The sequence below is a fragment of the Daktulosphaira vitifoliae genome, unplaced genomic scaffold (genome assembly GCF_025091365.1).
Source record: "Daktulosphaira vitifoliae isolate Bord-2020 unplaced genomic scaffold, ASM2509136v1 Scaffold_4, whole genome shotgun sequence".
NCBI classification, from domain to species: Eukaryota; Metazoa; Arthropoda; class Insecta; order Hemiptera; family Phylloxeridae; genus Daktulosphaira; species Daktulosphaira vitifoliae.
In genome coordinates, this window is record NW_026099575.1 from 19,789,992 (window position 1) to 19,811,861 (window position 21,870).

The 21,870-nt window shown below is 26.5% G+C and overlaps 3 protein-coding genes across 5 annotated transcripts in view; all 3 read right to left on the reverse strand.

Moving 5' to 3' along the window:
* The window catches only part of LOC126903531 (transcription factor mef2A-like), a 50,989-nt gene extending 43,318 nt beyond the window's left edge, over positions 1–7,671 (reverse strand). Inside the window, exon 1 of the mRNA XM_050681716.1 lies at positions 7,040–7,671. The gene's annotated coding sequence lies outside the window, so the exon portion shown is untranslated. The remainder of the gene's footprint in view (positions 1–7,039) is intronic.
* Positions 7,672–7,813: 142 nt separating this feature from the next.
* Positions 7,814–11,879, reverse strand: LOC126903536 (chitin deacetylase 1). The gene is made up of 10 exons (XM_050681726.1): positions 11,682–11,879; positions 9,928–10,022; positions 9,752–9,863; positions 9,560–9,687; positions 9,295–9,500; positions 9,057–9,213; positions 8,774–8,912; positions 8,399–8,645; positions 8,126–8,317; positions 7,814–8,023 (listed from the first exon to the last, which is right to left on the reverse strand). Exons 1-10 carry the CDS (start codon positions 11,737–11,739, stop codon positions 7,912–7,914), a joined length of 1,446 nt encoding a protein of 481 aa, XP_050537683.1. The 5' UTR covers positions 11,740–11,879; the 3' UTR covers positions 7,814–7,911.
* A 543-nt stretch (positions 11,880–12,422) lies between these two features.
* On the reverse strand, positions 12,423–21,749 carry LOC126903526 (xanthine dehydrogenase/oxidase). Of its 3 annotated transcripts, XM_050681706.1 has the most exons (24): positions 21,534–21,749; positions 19,919–19,976; positions 19,737–19,833; positions 19,396–19,634; positions 19,120–19,331; positions 18,916–19,057; positions 18,420–18,587; positions 18,274–18,350; positions 17,776–17,869; positions 17,551–17,663; positions 17,171–17,463; positions 16,896–17,086; positions 16,617–16,840; positions 16,430–16,549; positions 16,131–16,355; positions 15,935–16,068; positions 15,686–15,860; positions 14,224–14,561; positions 13,615–13,927; positions 13,429–13,556; positions 13,249–13,363; positions 12,846–13,100; positions 12,626–12,793; positions 12,423–12,564 (listed from the first exon to the last, which is right to left on the reverse strand). In XM_050681706.1, the coding sequence occupies exons 1-24, from the start codon at positions 21,579–21,581 to the stop codon at positions 12,508–12,510; spliced, it is 3,984 nt and encodes a 1,327-aa protein (XP_050537663.1). In that variant the 5' UTR covers positions 21,582–21,749; the 3' UTR covers positions 12,423–12,507. The 3 variants fall into 3 exon arrangements, with proteins under 3 accessions (XP_050537663.1, XP_050537664.1, XP_050537665.1); XM_050681707.1 differs by lacking the exon at positions 12,846–13,100; XM_050681708.1 differs by lacking the exons at positions 19,737–19,833; positions 19,919–19,976; positions 21,534–21,749 and having other exon boundaries at positions 19,120–19,318; positions 19,396–19,493.
* Between the last annotated feature and the right edge of the window lie 121 nt (positions 21,750–21,870).

A 21,870-nucleotide genomic window follows, 5' to 3' on the forward strand; every position in this document is an offset into this window, starting at 1 on the left:
CTGTTAAACTGCTTCTAGAATAATATTTTAGCTGCATAACACTTATTGAGTAAGAGTGCCCGGCATAACCGGGCACTCTTACCGGAATCAATGGCGTACCTGCAAGGACAGCCTGAAGGGTCTAAAGCACCGTAGGTGCGTGAGGGCCGCAGGTCACCGGATTTGAGGCGGAGCCCTAGCTAGGCGAAGCCCAGTATGTATAAGTCGTTAACAAATTAGTGTTTTGAATGATTTTATATACATGGGATGGGAATTTATGCATTTATAAAGTTTATTTTAGTCATCTTGAGTACAGCAATAACCTATTCATATTTGTGTTTTAGCTTCGATGCGAAGCTGAGAAGGTATTAATTTTACTATAATGTGTATTTTTTTTTTTTTTATGTCTGTGAACGCTCAATCTAATCTCTCGCTGGACCGATTTTGATGAACAATATGTCAAAAGATCACAAATCGTATNTTTTTTTATTTTTTTTTTTGTGTCTGTGAACGCTCAATCTCAGCTCTCGCTGGACCGATTTTGATGAACAATATGTCAAAAGATCACAAATCGTATCTAGTCGAAGACATTACCCTCAAAAATTAAAAAAATTCCTTCGTTCCCCGCAAATGGGGGAAATCCCCCAAAAAATTACAAATTTAAAAATTGCTCAATTTTCGATATTTTTTCAATTTTTTTTACTTAAAATTGCCATAACTTTTTTAAAAATGACCGAATCAATATAATTTTTTTTTTTATAGATACCTTAGATAATTACCTATCATTTTATATATTTTTGTGAACATTTGACCCTTTAACAGCCCAAAGGATGGGGTTTCAAAATGGTAACTTTTTTACAAAAAATTAACTTTTTCAACTTAACTTTTGAAAATGTTCCGGAAAGACTGACAATTTTATATATACCTTAAATTAAAGCTAATGTAATATACTTTAATTTGAAAAAAAAAAATTTGACCTCTGGACTTGTCTTCATGGTGAAAATGACTACCGTATGCAAAAATATGCTATTTTTGTGAAAAAATTCTTGATATTATATTTTACATTTTTTAACATTATGTTGCTATAACTTTTTAAAAAATGCATGAATCAACTTTATTCTTTAATGATAAATACTTTATATATACTTCTTTCATTCGACATACTTTTTTTTAAAATCGGACCATTTCCCTTTATACAGGGGGGGTGCAAACCTTTTAAAATGCGTATAGAAAGTAGAACTTTTTCAACTTAACTTTTGAAAATGTTCCGGAAAGACTGACACTTTTATATATACCTTAAATTAAAGCTTATGTAATATAATTTATTTTGAAAAAAAAAAATTTGACCTCTGGACTTGTCTTCGTGGTGAAAACGGACATCAAAGTTAAAGAAAAACGTATGATTTCCGTGAAAAAATTCTCGATTTTTTATTATTTTTTAACATTATGTTGCTATAACTTTTTAAAAAATGCATGAATCAACTTTATTCTTTAATGATAAATACTTTATATATACTTCTTTCATTCGACATACTTTTTTTTAAAATCGGACCATTTCCCTTTATACAGGGGGGGTGCAAACCTTTTAAAATGCGTATAGAAAGTAGAACTTTTTCAACTTAACTTTTGAAAATGTTCCGGAAAGACTGACACTTTTATATATATCTTAAATTAAAGCTTATGTAATATACTTTAATTTGAAAAAAAAAAATTTGACCTCTGGACTTGTCTTCGTGGTGAAAACGGACATCAAAGTTAAAGAAAAACGTACGATTTCCGTGAAAAAAATCTCGATTTTATATGTTATATTATTTAATTTATATTTTATATAACTTTTGGAAAAATGTATGGATCAATATTATTATTTTTTTATAATAAATATTTATATACCCCTTTCATCTGGCACGCTTTTTTTGTAAATCTGGATTTGTCTTACGGTAAAAATGACTACCGTATTCAAAAATACGTATTGTTACTACGATATTTTCAATTTAATTTTTGAAAGTATTCCGGAAATACTGACACTTTTAAATATATCTTAAATTAAAGCTTATGTAATATACTTTAATGTGAAAAAAAAAAATTTGACCTCTGGATTTGTCTTCATGGTAAAAATGACTACCGTATGCAAAAATATGCTATTTTTGTGTTAAAATTCTGGGTTTTGTATTTTATTTTATTTTAAAATACCTGACAAGGGGAGTNATTTTATTTTATTTTAAAATACCTGACAAGGGGAGTACAGATTTTCATAAATATTATAAAAATAAAAAATTAATATAGCATAGAAAGTAAAACTTATTTAAATTTGTTTGCTTCTTTTAAGTCGAGAAAAATAACTTTGAAATTTGAACTAGCTTAAATAGCCAATTTTTTCAAACGCCGGGAGCGACGTACGGTTGCCGAGTTGGTAAAATTTATGTTTTACACGCTTGGGGTACGAGGTTCCAACCCGCGTATGGCAATGAATTTTTTGCATTTTTTTCTTAATTCTTTTTAAGTTAGTATACATTTTTAACTCGTTTGATTTTTATCTCATTTAGATTCAATAACTCCAATAAAGATCAAGGATCCCATAATTTTAGTCACCCCTTGTAAGAAGAAATTTCTTATTCGTATTAAAATTATTTTACTATATTTTAAGTTTTAGCTTCGATGCAAAGCTGAGAAGATATTTTTTGTGACTATCATTTATTTTCTCTGCTCTAACTTAACCTACTTTTTTCAACGATACGTCAAATGGCTACAATTCGTATCTAGTTGAAGATATTACCCTCAAAAATTGAAAAAAAATTTCATATTATCAATGAAACAGTTAGTTATTCCATGTTCTCCATAGAGACAATTAAAATCATTCATTTCTAATGTTTTCAAAATATTTATTAACGAATGAAGTTTGATATGATAGGTTTCAACTACAAAATTAAATCATTTTACTTTGTAATTTAATAATTTTTTTACTCTATTTGTGTGTGCTACTACTAGACTATAATATTACAATTTTTTTTTGTAACATGTTGCTATATAAATCATTTCTAAAAAAAATGATTGTTTTTTCTCCTGAATTAACAATTGATTTTTACAAATATAATCAAATTTTATAATACACTCAATTGAGTAAATCTTTTTAACAACTTTGTTTTGATTGGTACATTTAGTTAAAGTAAATCATTAAAATTAATTAAGTTCTCAATATTTCAATTATAGAATCTTTTCAACAAACAACAAAAGTTCCTAGGAAATTATTACTATTACTTCTATTTAAGTTATCTATTACCATAAAAATGCAAAAAAATATTGAGCTTTTCTGATAAATTTACAATAAATAGTAATTATAAAACTTTCTGACTGCATATTGATCTTAACGATACAATTTTTTTAATTGTCATAAAATTTTCTATTTAATTATGTCAATGTCAAACTTACCAATTGAGCTAAAAGTTATGGTAAAATAAATTTTTTTTTTTATTATAAACATTTACAACAATCAACTTTAAACGATTAACAAAATAGGTTAAATATGTCATTTTCCTTATTTTTAACTTATTAATAATCAAATTAATATTAAATATTATATCAAATCAGTATTAATTTAAAACAATTTTTTTTGTTCTTAATTATTTTTTTTTATATGTAAAAACTATTTTTTAATAATATTAAAACTTAGAAGTTATAGAAAAAGTCTAATTGCACATTTTAAAACATCGCGAAAAGTTGATTTAGAATAGTATATTTTTGTTTCTGATGGAAGTTCCTTGTAGTCCAGTGTATAAAACTTATAACTTTGTTAATTGTTATAACTTTATCAAAAATGACCAAATCAGTATATTTTTTTTTATTTAGATGCATGTCTTTATCTATCATTTGGTTTTTTTTATAAATCTAACCCTTTACCTGCCCACAAGAGGGATTCAAAATATTAACTTTTTTTTTTTTAGTTAAAGTAAATCATTAAAATTAATTCAGTTCTGGATATTTCAATAGTAGAATCTTTTTAAATATCAAAAATTACTTAGAAATGATTACTATGATTTCTATTTAAGTGTTCTATTACGATAAAAATGCAAAAAATAATGAGTTTTTCTGATAAATTTACAATAAATAATAATTATAAAACTTTCTGACTGCATATTAATCTTAAAAATAACATTGTTTTAATTCTCATAAAATTTTCTATTTAATGATTCATTCTAGTCAACGAAGGAGTAATTTTGCAGAATAGCAGAAAAAATTCCCAACAAACTTTTTTTTTTTTTGTTTTAATTAGGCAATTGGTGGATTATTCCAAAAGCAACATCAACTCTTATTTCTTTAATTATATCATGATTAGTAGTTCTTTGATTTTAAAATATAATATTTGAATATATACTAATTATAATTATTAAATTTAGTATGAAATTGATATTTAATATTGTAATTTAAACGGAGAAATTATAAAAATAATAAAGAAGTTATATTTTGCTTTACTTTTACGTGTATAAAAATTTAAAGGGCTTGATACAATAATTTTCAATAAAAACTGTTTGTTACTATAAAAAAATGCACTGGACTACAAGGAACTTTCATCAGAAGCAAAAATATACTTTTCTAAATCAACTTTTCGCGTTGTTTTCAAATCTGCAAGTAGACTATTTCTATCACTTCTAATTTTTTATATTATTACTAATTATATATATAAAATAATAATTAAAAGAAAAAAAAATTTGTTTTCAAATTATTACTGATTTGATTTTTAATATGTTAAAAATAATCAGTCCAAATTTTCAATTTTAACCTATTTTTTTGGTTCTTTAAAGTTGATGAAAAATTTTTGATAAAGATTTATGAAAGTTTATAGTAAAAAAAATTGAATATATTACCATAACTTTTAGCTCAATTACAAGTTTAAAATTGACATCTAAGCCAGTCAACAAAGGAAAAATTTCTTAAAAAATTCCCAACCAAATTTTGTTTTATTAATAGTTGAATTAAAATATGCATAATGACATACTAATAGTCCTCATTGATTGAAATTGAGCTTTTTTTTTACAGCCTCGCAAAAGTTCATAAATATCAGCTTTTTTAATTTTCTCAAAAAATATTTAACTTACAAAAAAAAGTTTCGTACAAAAGTTGTTTAAAAGACAATTATAAACAAAAAAATTATCTTATATTTTTTCATTTAAACAAATATTTTTCGAGTTACATTACATTTAATATGAGTACTAAAATTTATATTCCATTTTTTTCATTTTACGGTTGCTTTTTATCATGTTATACATTAGACACAATGTTATAAATGCATATGTGTGTGTGTATGTGTGAGTTTATTTATTTATAGTATCATTTAAGTGTAGTGTATATTAAGATACAACCGATAGAGTAGGTAATTGATTTGACACTATATTGTTTAAACCCAACTAAACGCTAAATTGTACATTCCCAAACAACAATCATATTATGTCAATTGCCACCGGAATTTCTGGTAATCTTTTTCTTTTTCTTTGCCTTAATCCCAACTACTTGGGGTCGGCCACCCTTATCCTAAGATTCCACTTGACACGATCTCCCACATCTTCTACGCTCACATCAGCTGTCCTCATATCGTATTCAATAGCATCCCTCCATCTCATTTTTGGTCTTCCTCTACCTCTTCTTCCTTCAACATTCATTTCTATAACTGATCTTACAGCTTCCGATTCTTCTCTCCTCATAACATGACCAAACCATCTAAGTCTATTTTCTCTCATCTTATCCAAGTTTGACGCTACACCTATACTCCCTCTTATATGCTCGTTCCTTATTCTATCTTTTCTAGTCACTCCACTCATCCAACTAAGCATTCTCATCTCTGCTACACTTATTCTCTGCTCTACTTTCTTATTAACCGCCTAACACTATGAACCATACATTATGGCTGCCCTCTCAATTTCATACTGAATTTAAAAACTATAATTAGTATTTATTCATATATTATATTTTAAAATCAAAGAACTACTAATCAGGATATAATTAAAGAAATAAGAGTTGATGTTGCTTTTGGAATAATCCACCAATTTCTCTAAATGAAACACTATCTACAGATTTGCATCGAGGCATTTCTCATGATAGTGATTTTAATCACTGTCAGATTTCATCTATACTTGTCTCATCTATGCCTCGTCCACACTGTGCCTCGACCCCACTGTGCTACCGTTTTTTTTTTTTACTTAACACTAAAAATTTATTATAATTAGGATTATAGTTATAGAAAGCGTGGGGATCACTCCCTCAAAAATATAAAATGTTCCTGTGGTACTCTGTATGCTTATGATAAATTTTCAGTATTGAATGTTCTGGGTATTTCATAAGAAGTAATCCAAGAAATTTTATAAATGTATAGTCTCGAGCTCTGCCAATAAGTAAAATATAATTCTGAATAGTAATCATTATTTTAATTATTAACATAGTATAATTTATTGATGTAACAATATTCAATATATTAATAATAATATATTTTGTTGCTATTAGTTTGTTCATTGGTTGTTCTTAAAATGCGTTTATTAAGATTTAATGTGAAATAAAAATTAAATTATTGCATGTAAATTTGAATAGAAAGGCGTGGTATAATTAAGTATTTTTCAGGTAAAAATATTAATTAAATTAACAAAGGATATTGAATATATTAATTGTATTAAATATAATTTATTTTGTAATTTCAAAAAAGTAGTCACACATTATGCACAAGGACAATTATCTGATTTTACTCACATGGATCATACAAAAAGCTTTAAGACAACTGAAACGCTTAAAATAGTAATAATTCTTAAATTTCAACTTATAGAAAAGTTAAGACTTTTTTAGGCACAACGTTATATTAAACACGAAATGAAATTTCGTATACGAGTTAAATGTTTTTTTCTTCGTTAATTTATTTGTCTTGAAATGATAATCTGTCATTATTATGTTTGATAAAATTTTGATTTATTAACAACAATTTCTATTTATTCATAATATATTTTTTCATAACACACATTGATAAATAATATCTATATAATAACCTTATTAACGCTAAATGTTATACTACTGTAAATTTACTTACGTATTTACAGGTGAATTTCTGTACTTAAATATAATTTGTTTGATATAATTTGATGCTAAATAGGTCTACATAACGGTTATATTTATTTTAAGCATAATCAAATTTTTCGTTACGCTCGGTTCGATAAAATAGATAAAATATGAACATGATTTAAGAAAAACATACAAAGATTTTCATACTGTTCTTGGAAGAAAGACTAAATTCATCGTTGAATGTAACAACAATATAATCATGTATTAAATAGTATGCATCATTGTTTTAACAATCATAAATTTGTTTTAAAGTTAATATGTAGTATAACATTTAATCACATGAGTTAATTATAATTTATGAATAATACTATTTTTCCTTATGAAAAAACATTTAAACATTTGTTTTATGTTATTTATTAACAATAGGTAGATATTACATAAGAACCTTTACAAAATTTACTTTGGAATACTTTTATATTAAATAAATGTAGTTATTATCTATAAGTCTCTTTTTTTTAATGCTTTGATATTCATAATATAATATTAGTGATTTGGTGTTAAATTTTTTTACAAGTTACTTTAATTAAATAATATGAATTGTAATTTTACATTATGAAAGCTGATTGATTATTAAGTAACAAGATTGATTTTTCGTTTGTTACCTTTCACCTGTCAATCCATCAATTATAAAAATAAATAAACTTATTAGTGTAATTTTTAATATCTGTTTTTTTCTTACTTAGATTTTTAAAGAGTATAATCGCTTTTCAAATTATATTCCAGTATTCATGATTCTTATATGTATTATGTTCATAAAATTCAAATTTTTATTATATAAAATGAAGTTACAAATTATGAATTATAAAAAATAAATATTATGTTAAAAAAACAAATATTGAATTATTTTCTTAGAGTTTCAGGAGTATAAACATCTGCTCCAGCATTTCCTGTTCCTTTTGAGTCACCGAGCCAAGGATATTTGGCTGGACACTGTTTGCAAGTTGATAAATACCTTAAAAAAATAATTAAAATAGTAAAACATTGATTTTTTTATCAATATATATATATATACAAACATACAATATGTTATATATTCTCTTAAATTTTATTTTACCTAATTACAGAAATTCCTGATTCTGGTTGTTTAAAAGATAATGGACATTTATTGGGTAAATTACAAGGTGGCGATGGCAGCTGATCAGTCTTATCACATTTCCATGGTTCATAAGATAATAATTCTTTTACGCTCTTCGGCTCAGTCATCCAAGTTAATGCTTGTGTGATGGTAACAAACCATACATCTGGTCTAATAAAATAATATTTATACTATCAATTTGATTAATTAAAAAAAAATTTAAGTTTTTAGAAATTTAATAATTTTACGTACTGTTTATTGGCCCAATCAATGAATTTGTGTAAGCCGTTCTCTAACTCTTTTATTTGGAACCAGTTAGTATGGAAAGGCATCATGTATGGTGCACGGTTTTGTGTGTAATACCGGTTAAAATCTTCACGAAGCCATTCAAAAACTTCTGTAGCATCATGATTATGGAGTACACATTGGTCTAAATATGGACAGTGACCGCCTTCGTAGGTCTCAACATAATGTGCATTTAATGGTACTTGCCATGTACCTATCAAAATATTTTAAATATGTAATGTTAATATTGGTAATCAAATAATCAATAATTTTGTTTTTGCTAAGCTAAAAATTAATCTATAATCACAAAATAATTTTTTTGTTTTAGTTATAAATATTTACCTTTGAACGATTTAGTCGGACATGTTCCTGATTTGCATTCATGTGGGATTTTATAGTCTAATGAATATGGCCAAATTGGTACTCTAGATGGAGGTATTCCGATTGAACTATCATAAACAAAACCATAATCTTCGATTACCTTAATAACGCAAAAAAGAATATCTTTAACAATTATCAATTATATTGTGGTTAGTTTGAAATAACTTTAGTAAAAATTAAGTAAATATTCATAGTTGAGGGACTATAAATTAAATAGTTTTATTTCATTTATTAGTATACTAACTTCGTATTGAGTGTTTCGACCCGGTTTTAAAAATGGAGCTCTCATTCCTACGATATCACTCCTGGATAAATTGGCAAAATTAACAAGGATCTCACGCATTCCAATCATCTCAGCTACCCATTCTTCATAACCTTTATTTTCTAAGCCTTTTTGTAATCTAAATAATATATTAATGTTAATCAAGGTATATATAATCTGATAAAAACAATTCCTATTCATATTTGACATATGTACTCACGATATAGTTTCAGTGCCAATTTCATGACCGTTATGTGCTAAATCTTGAACCATGTTATAATCACAATACTCATGAGATATAAAGAAGGTACCTTTAATTAAACATCCATTAGGATTTTTTTTATTGTGTGAAAACACCTTTTGGTAGTGATCATAATTATTTTGATTAACTGCTCCATCAAAAGTTAGTAATATCATTTGCGGAGTCTGTATAGGTAAATAAAGTATATAAGTTACTTTGATAGCTGATAATTTTTTAAACTTACGTCTTTAGGATCTATTCCTCCTGGAATTATAGTACCATCCCGAGAGCAAAAGCAGTAAGGTAATGTACACTGACTGGTGTCACATTTTTGTGCTAAATCAATCGGATTTTCAGTACTAGGAGCTTCAGCTAAAAAATAAAACTATTAATTAAAATAATATTTCAGAAATTTATTTATTTATTTATTTGTTACTAATAGGAAGAGGTCCGCAACGAGCTTCATTTTCAAAAGTACACAACTTGTTTATATCGTCAAAGTATAGACCCGCTGGACAACGGTTTAAATATGGATGATTGTCTACACACTAAAAATTATAAAAAATATGTAGTTATTCAATCAAAATCATAGCGAATTAAGATATAATATACCTGATAAAATCGACGACATGTTGCCGGATCAGCATAGTTACCATTTCCTCCAGCTTCTGGACATACGAATTCTTCAGTATTGCCTTCGCACATAACTATGAGAAATAAAAATACAAACAAGTGTAATTAAGGATATTTACTGATTTTATCTATCAAAAATTATAAAAAATTCTAAAATTTTTATTAATGTAAAATTTTATACATTAATTTCTCTAGAAAGTTTTTGAAAAAATTTAATTTATTCGTAAAAATATATTTTGATTAGTTTAAAGTTAAAGTATTAGTTCAATGATCTTCAGCAACCTTAACATATTTTATTTTTGTTCAGAATAAAATACACGTATCTACATGTGTATTCACAGACCTTTGTTATAGTATTATAAAATCATAATGCCCAAGGTGAAATATAATTATATGATAATAGATATTTGTGGAAAGCGATTTTGATGATATGTATGGAGATTATGTGATGGTATGCGCAGTTCATTAGTATTTTAAAAGAAAAATTTCTTTGTTATGCTTTCACAGTGTGTAAGTAAGAGTCAATTCCTATTTTTAAATAATGATCTGTCGTGTTACAAACAATTTTAGTATAAAATATTATTAATTTTATTGAAATAATTTATATACGAAGATAGAAAAACTCTATTAATAAAAGAGTGTATGCATTTTTATTAAAAGAAAAAGTTATCGACTGTTTGCAGATTAATTGGCGTAAATAACATTTTACCAAAAACTTTCAAATTCGATTGATTTGAAGTATTCATAAATTATATTAATATTTTTAAGAAAAAGAAATTGTTGATAAAAATGTCGCTTATGTCTATAGCCTACAAAAGTCAATATTTGAAAAATGAAATTGTTCAAGATTATTGAAACGTGTTTTATACAAGTTGATTTTTGAAATTAAGAATTGACAATAACTATACTATTTTAATGATTATTAGGTATTTATAGGTTTCACTAATTTCACTTTCTATTGATGATACATATGTGACTAAATCAGATCATTACAATTTCTCTTTCATTATGCGTGAAAATATCTCAATTATATCACATTACTATATGGTTAACGTATAAAACTTTTCTGTAGTTAAATTAAAATTACAAATTAATTTGATTTATGATGGATAAAAAATATTTTAAAAATCGTAATACATTGTTTCCATTAGAATTTGCTTAGTAAAAATATCGATGTAGTTCAGAAATATTATTATATACTAAAAGGTTATTTTATTTTTATGTTTAATCTACCCTAGGAAAAATGAACGTAATTTTACAGCCTGTGAAGTACAACTACCCTTACATAACCCGATTCAATTTATTAATCAGAATTTTTCAAATAAAAGGAATGTATACAGCACATTAGACTGAAAATTTTCAAAAATTATTTTTTTAACATTATTTAGAAAAATTAATTGACGTTGATTATACAGATATCGAATAAAAAAGCGATTTAATGAAATATAAATTGACTATTACTAGTTACTATTTTTAACATGTATAAAAAAATTGTTTAATAATAAAATAATTGAATATGACTTGACTAAACTAACAACGTGAAAGAATTTGATCAATATTATTTTATCAAAGTTATGTCAGATTAAATTTAAAGAGTGTTGCTCTTTTATTATTTGATCATCTAAAGATAATGAATTCTCTGATCCCAAGTTATTAGATAATATTATTAGAACTTGTTTACTGATTAAACTCAATTATTTTAAATGAATAATTATTATGTGAATTTATCTCACCTGTAAAGAATAATTGAATAAATAATATACTAATCATTTTAATTATTGCTAAATCCATAACTTTAGTGTCCTTTTAAGCAGTTATATTAATTTCTTCCAGTAAAATGCGTCTACGTCATGTTTCCGATAAGTATGTATTAATAATTTGACCAATAGCCAACTTCTTTGTCCGCTGTTGTTGTGGTACTGCGTGAGTATAAGTAACCTGCAATGTTCGTTGGTACTCATGGTGGGTAAGGTTGACCACTTTCTCACACCATAACCAGTTTTTAAAACGAAAATTTGATTTATCGTTATTAATATTACTACAATATCATTACGTTAAATAAACGTTTGATTTTAATGTTTTTTTTTATAAATATGGTTGGACTCTTGCCATATTCAAAGCCAAAAACATTACACTAATTTGGGTAATATTGTCTTGATTCATTAACTATTAAAATTTACTAACAAAGAAATTTGTACTTAATTAGAATAAAATATAATGCGATAAAATTTCTTTAGTTAAAAAATGATAGGCCAGTTATATCTAATTAAAATTAACGCTTAAATTTAGTTTTTCTCTAACTTATAATATTTATTTTCCAATCTATTTTATAAATAAAATTAACAGTTCAATAATAATAATATATATAAAACAATACATTTTTATAACTTAAATCTATATATGTAATTTAAAGTAAATTTTTTATACATACTATATATAAATAATCGATTAATTTTATCATAGCAAATTAAATGTCTTTCAAATGTATTTAATTAACTTTTTACTAATTTCTAAAAAAACATAGTAAATATCAATTTTTTTTATAAATTTTAATTGATTTTAAATTGTTATATTCCATACACTATCAATTTTTGGCACATTTTCCTCTGTTTTTAACTAAAAAATGTACATTTAAAAATCAATAAAATATAAAATCAATTATTCCTGTTTAATTTACTTTATCAATAATGTGATCTTGACACGCCATTCGAATCTTTTCAACTGTAGCTGGTGGGTCAAGTCTAAAATATTCTATTATACCAGAGTCTTTTCGAGCTGCATAAATAGCATTTTTTATCGCAAAAAAAACCGAAGCGGATAAGAATAGCGGTGGTTCTCCAATAGCCTAAAATAGAACAATGTTTTTTAAAACGTATAAATTAAAATTTCCCTTTTACTTTTGAGGAATGTACAGCCCTGGGATTACTTGATCCCTTTAATAATGAAACAGTAAACTCAATTGGAATATCAGCAAATCCTGGAATTTTGTAAGTACCAGGACCTATTGTATACAATATTCCTTTTGGACTATATACCAATTCTTCCATTGTAAATAAACCATATCCTTGCATAAAAGCTCCTTCAATTTGTCCCACATCAATGGCTGGGTTTAGACTATTTCCTACATCCATTACTATGTCTGTGCTTAAAACCTAAATCCAATTGTAAAATATCTAATCGTTGTCAAAAATCAAATTATATTATTCTCCTCTAAACTTCTAGTTCATTCATGTATTCTTGTGAATAATGATAAATCAGAATTTTTTTTTTTTGTAACAAAAAAATATCATATTTTCTTACTTTATGATCGCCTGTTAAACAATCTATTTCTACAACCGAGACGGCAGCTCCGTTAGTAAAGTACATATAGTAATTGACTGTACCTTGTTCGGTAGTAGTACCCACAACATGATTACTGATTTGAGTAAACAACTTATAATAGAGAAAATTATGATAAAAATTAAATAAGTGAATACTTACGCATAATATCCCTGAGCCCATAGACAAACTTTGTCGAAGTAAGCTGAATTTACCCATTCTTTCCATGTACCATTAGGCTTTTTCTTTTTATATGGTTCAAGTCGTTTGTTAATAATTTCACATGCATTCTTAAAATATTCTATTAATTAATATCCTAAGTTATAAAGAAGTACACTAAGCTCTTACTAAGATTGCCATTCCATTTAAATCAGAGCTAAAACTGCCAGCAGTAGGTGACATATTAGCAATTTTATCTGTACTAGTTTCTTTGATATGTATCAAATTATGGGAAATATTTAATCCTTTACTAGCAATTTGTATCATTTTAGTATGTAGTCCTTGGCCCATTTCTATACCACCATGTGTTAATAACACTGAACCATCTAAATAAATGTGCAATAGTACACCCGCTTGATTTAAGAATTTCCCATGGCCTGCATATGCTATGCCATACATAGTAGGAATTGCAGAAATTCCACGTTTCTTCCACCGATTAATTCTAAAGTTTTTATTCAAATTTCATATTACTTCGGTAAATATTTAAAAACAAATAATTTTTATTAGTTGGTTTAAAAATTAACAACAGACAATTTAATGTATTATACAAGCGATTTTTAAAAAGGAATGATCAATTATTACAGCTGAAAACTAAATTACAGTCTTGAATTTTATGATAGTTAATAACATTTATACAACAAACTACGACATTTTGCCTTAAAGAGCTTATTATCATATGTACTGAAAAAAACTGTATAAATTCTTTTTTTATGTCAAACATTTTAATTATTGACTCACTTATTAAACATTTCTATTTCATTAAATTTTGTTGCATATTTTGACTTTCTTGTAACTTCATCCCAGCAAGCTTTAACAGTAAAACTCGGAACTATTTGATTATAATGTGTTGTTTGGCCATTTTGAAAGAAATTGATCTCTCGTATAGAATTAGGATTAATGTTTAGTTTAGTCGCTATTCGTTCAACAATTGCTTCAGCAAAATACATGCCCTGAGGAGCACCAAAACCTCTAAATGCAGTGTTGGATGGTAAATTAGTTTTACAAGCATATCCAGATACTTTAAGATTCGGAACAAAGTAAACGTTAGCTATATGAGCAACACATCTCTCCATAGTCTAAACCAAACATAGTAGAATTTTGAATTACTCAGTAATTTTGTAATCAGCATTAGTATAAGTACAGTTAAAAAAATTGAGTTTGGTGAGAAAACTATTTTAAAATTAATTGTTCTGTGTAGTAGTAAAAATTAAAAAAAATTAAAATCTACCATTTTATGGTCTACAATAATTAGAAGTATTTTATAATAATTTTCGACGTTGATTCTTAAACTGGCTTCATATTTTTTTATACATCTAGTTAGTATTTTTAGATTGGTTTAAAAAGTTTAAACTGAGTTTGAAAATAAAAATAACAACTAAATTATAAAATAATTGTTATATGATTATAATATATGACACAATGTTTATTGTCTTTGTGGGCTTCCCTCCAAAGAGTTTCACCTACAACCGTGATTAGTGTCACCATCGGTCTTTGATCGCACTGTGTCTTCAAACGGAACACCAGCATCGAACAACTAATTTATCCGTACTGTTCGCCTTTGGTTTGCACCAACCTCAGGTACCCTTGTAGAGTCGTGGCACTATCCAAGCCACTTTGTATTATGGTATACACAATCTTCAGTGTATCTTCCCATTGGAAAAGGCTCAGCTGATTTCTCTAAAGCCAATATTTAACCATAAACCACAAAGTTACTCCTGTGACAGCCACCGCAGACCAAGCTCCACTGTTACCCGAGCGGTAAACCGGTCTCATAACAAGTGTTGAAACGGCAGACAATGACTAGGCTTTTGTCTGGGGCACCCGTTCCGCCCGTGGAACGGAAAAACCTCTGTGGGGTTTTCGGCTATGCGTCATTGACTTTCGTCTCAACAACTGCCTACCCGCCTTGAGTTGGTGCACTCTGGCCCGGGTGAGCCAGGCTATTAGTTGCCACCCTGGCCTATCAGAGACTCACCGCCCAATATATGATACAGTCAAATTTTAATTAAATTTTAACTTCAGTCATCAATCATTATTATCACTATAATCGCATTAATGTTAACTATAGTTTTCTATAACTTTGCAGAAATTATTATTTGATTTTAAATTTGTTAATAAAACTAAAAATGTCCAACATGCATCTTACTCAATTTTTATAAAGTTACTCTGAATCACTTGCATTTTAAGCATTTTATATTACCTCTGATGATAAATCTAATGAATATCCAGCATTGTTATACACAACAACTTCTAAAACGTTAATTTTACCATCTTGATTAAACCCAACTTTATATCTACATAGAAATGGATGCCTTCCACCTGTGATCAACATATCTTCATGACGTTCAAGCATACATCTAATAGGTTTTCTTGTTCTGCAAAATTTCGAAAATGATTATATAAATACTTACGTTATACATAATTTAAAAGTGTCTTTTTGTTATATTACTTAATGGCTGCTACAGCACAAGGTACAGTTGTAATAAAAGCTCTAGTTTCTTTTCCGCCAAATCCTCCTCCTATTCGTTTTGTTTTGCAAACCACCCGATTAGCTGGTATATTTAAACAATGAGCAACTATACCCTATTTAAATTTAAATTAACGAACACTATTACTTAATTAACATAAAAAAATTAGTCAGGTACTTGAAGTTCACTAAGCGATTGTGTTGAACTTATAACTTCAATTTCATCATGCTCATTGAAGGGTATTATCATACAACATTGAGTTTCTAAATAAAAATGCTCTTGTCCACCAATTCTTAATACACCTTGAAGTAAACATTTTGAATTTTTGAAAGCTTCTTCGATATTACCTTTTTCCCAATATGAACATCTACCATTGTGGAAAAGTTCTTTTTCAATTGCTTCCTGTTAATTATGGAATCATTAGTTTCATTATAAATTATTTCAATATTTTAAAGTAACTAAAAATTATGAAATACTTCAATAGTTAAAATAGGTTTTAAATCCTCATATTCTATATTAATTAAACACAGTGCTTCTTGAGCTATCATTTGATTCACTGCAACTACAGCACATATTATTTGACCATAATAAAAAACCTAGAATGTTTTAAATTATATTGTATTAGAGTTAGCAACTCTTTTTAAATATAAGGATCAGGTTTACTTTATCTCTTGCGAATATAAAATCATCTTTCAGTGGTGTAATGCCCACCATATTACGAAAACCCGGCAAATCTTTTTCGTCTACAATAGTAATAACACCGGGATATAATAAAGCTTTACTGTAATCTACAAAAGTAATTCTAGCGTGTGCACGTATTGAAGTTTTCACCGCTAAAAAAAGTTCATCTGCTAGATGTGGTAAATCATCACAGTAAATAGCTTCGCCTGTAAGCAATGTTTTAATAAACTACGATAAAAATAACTACGTGCAAAAATCTACCTGTTGTTTGCTGTTTTGCCGAAGCATGAACAAAAGGTTTTCCTACAGGATCCTCGCTGTTATGTGAATTTGGATCTACATGAAAGTATTGAGCATACTTTGGAGTAGTTGTCTCAAGCAATATTTTTGTTTTACATATATTTTCAGATCTTAGATGTTCGGTCACATATTGATAAAATTTGAAAAACAAACTAAAAAATAATTATATATTATCTAATAAATTAGATAGTTTGCGAATTATATGTATATTTAAAAATATATATTATAATTATTACCTTAATGCTAATGTTTTACGATATGATACCATTCCTCCTGGTGCATTAAGTGCTAGAGGCATTTCTTCAATTAATTTCAAATAAACATCATCCAACATATTTTCTGACCACGTTCTATTTATTAGAATGGATTTGGTATTTTTTGCCAGTATTGTAGTAGCTGACATACCCCCAAAGGAAATTTCTACATCTTTAATAGTTTTTTCAACAATTTCTACATAAAAAGCAGCATTAACTATAGCAATGTCATCTTCTTTTCTTCTTGACTGTTTAAATGCCTTAAAAAATGTGTGCTAAAAGAATAATTAAAGAAACTCTAAGTAGTTTAGAAAATAATAAAATCAATTGAATCATAACATTTGATTTGAGAAATTTTTTACTTTTTTAGTGAACGGTATAAATATATCTACTATAACTTCATCAGATAAGACACAATTTTTTCGATATCCAGTGAAAAAATTACAATCCATTGTCAACAATCTATGTCCATTATCTTATAATAATTAAAATAGTTTCATAATTTAGTAAACATGTACAATAAATTAATTTATTCGTTTATCTATTAATGAAAATTTTCATTAGTTATTTGAATTTATTTGTCTTACGTTTACTCCAAACACTCAATTGGCATCGAGCGGCCAGAAAAATTGGATTCAAATCTGATATAGGGCTACCAGTAATAATATTCCCTGCAACACACTGAACATTCCAATTTCATTAAAAATGTTAATAATAAATTATTTTATTGATTTTCGAGGTAAAAATTTTCAAATATATCTAATTTTTTATTATTTTGGTCGATATTAAAATTATTACACAATTAAAAAGTTATAAAATCTGTATTTCGATTAAATTTTTACATTAAACATTTTTGAAAATAATTTATTTTTAATCATTATGATTAGTATGATATTTGATGTTAATTATTAAGTATAATAACTATTAATTGATCCGTTCTTTTAGGCAAATAATTTGATTTTTGAATGTGTATAATTTAGAAGATAAAAATGATTAATTTCATCACATTTACAACAATGTAATAAATGGTACATATCATGTGTACTACAATTTTCATGTAAATATACTTTATATCTTTTACTTACTCCGACATTTCTTATTTGTTTGCTAGCAAACCGTGGTATTATTTCTAATAAGGACTTTACAATTTGCATTTTGTAATCTAAATTAAATAATATTTTTTATTAAATGATTATAAAAAATCTATTCCTTGTGATAGTAACTTATTTACCCGAAACGTGTTTGACTAAAAATTTTAACTGATTCTCTAATTTTTGAATAGTTACAGCTGCTCCTACCAAAATTCCATTTTCTGAGACATTAAAAATATTTAACTCAGGAATCATAATTGGCTGTATCATTACGGGATACTGACAATTCTTAAATTTTACTTCTATACCTTTAAATCAAATAAATATTTAAAACTTGACTTGATATTTGCATTTACTCAAAGATAGAACTACATATAGATAAAATTACTATTTTTTGTGTGTCTCGTCGTTAAAGATAAAAACCTCTATATTTTGAACTCACACTTCTCAAGAAATACAATACCACCAATAAATTATTACTTCATTTATTATTTGTATTCCTCAGACTAATACTTCAGTGTACGAGAAAACTTAAATAGTTCAGAGACACGTCGCATTATGGTCTTAGATAGGTAAACCCTCATATGTTTACTTGTATAATAATTTTTAAAGTATCATTTATTGTTTCTATCTTACCAATTTCAGTATTTCCAACAATTATCCTGCTATTAGGAAACTCGTTTTTAAGTTCCAAAAGTTGACAAAGAGTTGTTGGCCTGTACCATATTGTCGTTTTTCCCCGGAATATTAAATATTCTTCATCGTATTTTCTATCTATCTTTAAATAACAACGATGAAATTTAAAATAAATTTTTATTTAAAATTTCATATAAGACTTACAATTAGTTCTGGTGGAAAAATTGGTTCTTGAGTTGAGTCATATGGTGTAAATTTTGATGAATCAATCATATCAGTAGATTGTTCTTCAATTTTTTTAACTTTTTTACAACATTGTTCACCCATTAAACAGTATCCATTGTTTATATTTTCAGTCATTAATGTTCTCAATCCTTGCAAAATAGGCCTATAGCCTGTACACCTACATAAATTTCCTATCTTTGTCGTTATTACCAGAAACAATTATTCTTATACAATAGTTCAATTCTTGAAACTTACCTTGTAATGCGTGTTCAAAATCATTTTCATTAGGTATTTTAGCTAAAGACCTTAGCATAGCATAAACAGACATTACTATTCCAGGTGTACAAAATCCACATTGTGATCCATGACTCAACGCTATTCGTTCTTGAATTGGATGTAACATCTTTTTAGTACTACCTATACCCTCGACGGTAATTACAGCACACCCGTGAATACTTACTACTGGGCATAAACAAGCATTTACCGCCATATGACTAAAATATTGCACGTTATAGGGAAAATAAATTATTTAAACTTAAAATTCATAAATTAATATTTATTTAAGAATAAATAAATTTTTATTTGAAAAAGGATACATTGGTTGGTTTTTTATTCGGTCATATCTTGAAATCATTACAGTACATGCTCCACATCCACCTTCAGCGCAACCTAATTTAGTACCCGTTAAGCTTACTGTTCAAAAATGATAAAGGAAAATTTTCTAAATTATTTCAAATTGATTAATATAAATAATCTCAAATTAAACTAAAAAGGATACATTTTGTTCTTAAATAGTATAATAGAGTCCATTGTGGTTCTGCTTTTAATTCCACTACCTATTTAATAAATAAAAAGTATATTATATTATTATAGCCTTTGAAAAAGTCATTACAATTTAAACTGATACAAATTAAAAATATCTTCTTAATTAAGTCCTTAAAATAAAAATAAAAAAGAAAAAGAAAGAATAGATAAATTTGTTTTTTAGTAACCCTTCTTCTCCCAAGAAAAGCATAATTACATGCGTAAATCATTTTTTTTAAATTTATTAAAAGCCATGTTTATCATTTAGAATTCATTAAAAACCGATTAATAAAACTGTTAAATCATGCCTTACAATACGTGTTTTATTAAACTCAATTTTAATATTTCAGTTTCGATGTGAAGCTGAGAAGGAATTAATTTCACTTTTACTTTTATTATTTAAATAAGAATAATATTGATAACTTTTTTTTAGTTTCTATTAGTTCAACGTTGTTCTTAATTTATTAATCATAATATTTATTCCTAATATTTTATATGAGTATCAACTTTAAGTTTAGTTTCGATGCAAAACTGAGAATTAATTGATTAATGATGTGTTTTATTTTTTATGTCTGTCGCCACTTTTTCTTAGCTCTCACCGGACCGTTTCTTTTAATGATATGTTAAAAAATCACAAATCGTATCTAGTTAAAGACATCGCCCTTAAAAATTGAAAAATTTCCCTCGTTCTTTGTAAATGGGGTATATCCCCCCCAAAAAATTACAATTTTTAAATCAGTAAATGTCGACAGTTGTTAAACTTTTTTTTTTTATATAAACTACCATAAATTGTTGAAAAATAAACGAATCAAAATATTTTTTTTTATTGGAACCTTAGGTATTTTCTTTTCATTTAATATGGATTTTTTGAAAATCTGACCCTTTATCTTCCCACAGTGGGATATTCCAAATAGTAACGTTTACACATAAGTTAAACTTTTTAAACCTTTGTAAATGATCTAGAAATATTGACATTTTTTTATACATCTTAAATTGAAGCTTGTATAATATATTTCACTTTAAAATTTTAGATTAGTTTTGTAATTTTTATCTTTAGACAAATGTGATGAACGGTTGCCATGTAAGTGAAATTTATGTCTTTAACGCTAGGGGTTCGAGATCAAACCCGCTTGTAAAAGTGAATTTTTTACATTTTTTTTTTATATTTGAAATCTGCGTGAATAATAGATTTCCAAAAGTATGTTTTTGACTCTGATAAAAATTCCTTGTAGACCATTTATTCACAATTAACAACAAATTATCTTCTGAAAAGTTTTGTATACACGTTTACCATAAAAATTACAATACTAAAGTATCAAAAATATCACTAATATTCTAAAATATTAGAATTACTAATTAGGAATGACGAAGGAGATAAATATTAATTTTGCTTTTGGAAAAATTCACCAATTTCTTAAAATTTAACACTATCTATAGGTTTACATCGAAGCGTTTCTTATGATAGTGATTTAATCACTGTCACATATCATCGTTACTTGTCCCAATTACGCCACGTCAACAATATGCTACTGGTTTGTTAAAATAATTTTTTATTGTAAAGCTTTAAGAATTTATCTATTTGAACTTACCTTTTTACCATTTACATAAAATACTAAAACGGATGACGAATTATCCATGGTATTTCTTTTATTTAATAAAATTTTAAAAATTATATGTAATCAAAGTGGTACCGTTTTTAAAAATAAAATTACAAATATAACACTGTATTACAAGTTATAAATAATCACTGATATATCGTGTTATCAAGAAACACAATGTATTCTATTAACACAAGAACTTTCTCTAAAAAATGAACTATTCTTACTGAATGTGATGTAGTAAAAACATTATAAAGCTTCCATTGAAGCCATTGAAACAGATGATGTAATTGCCAAGATTGAATGTCAGTATATATTACCTATTTTT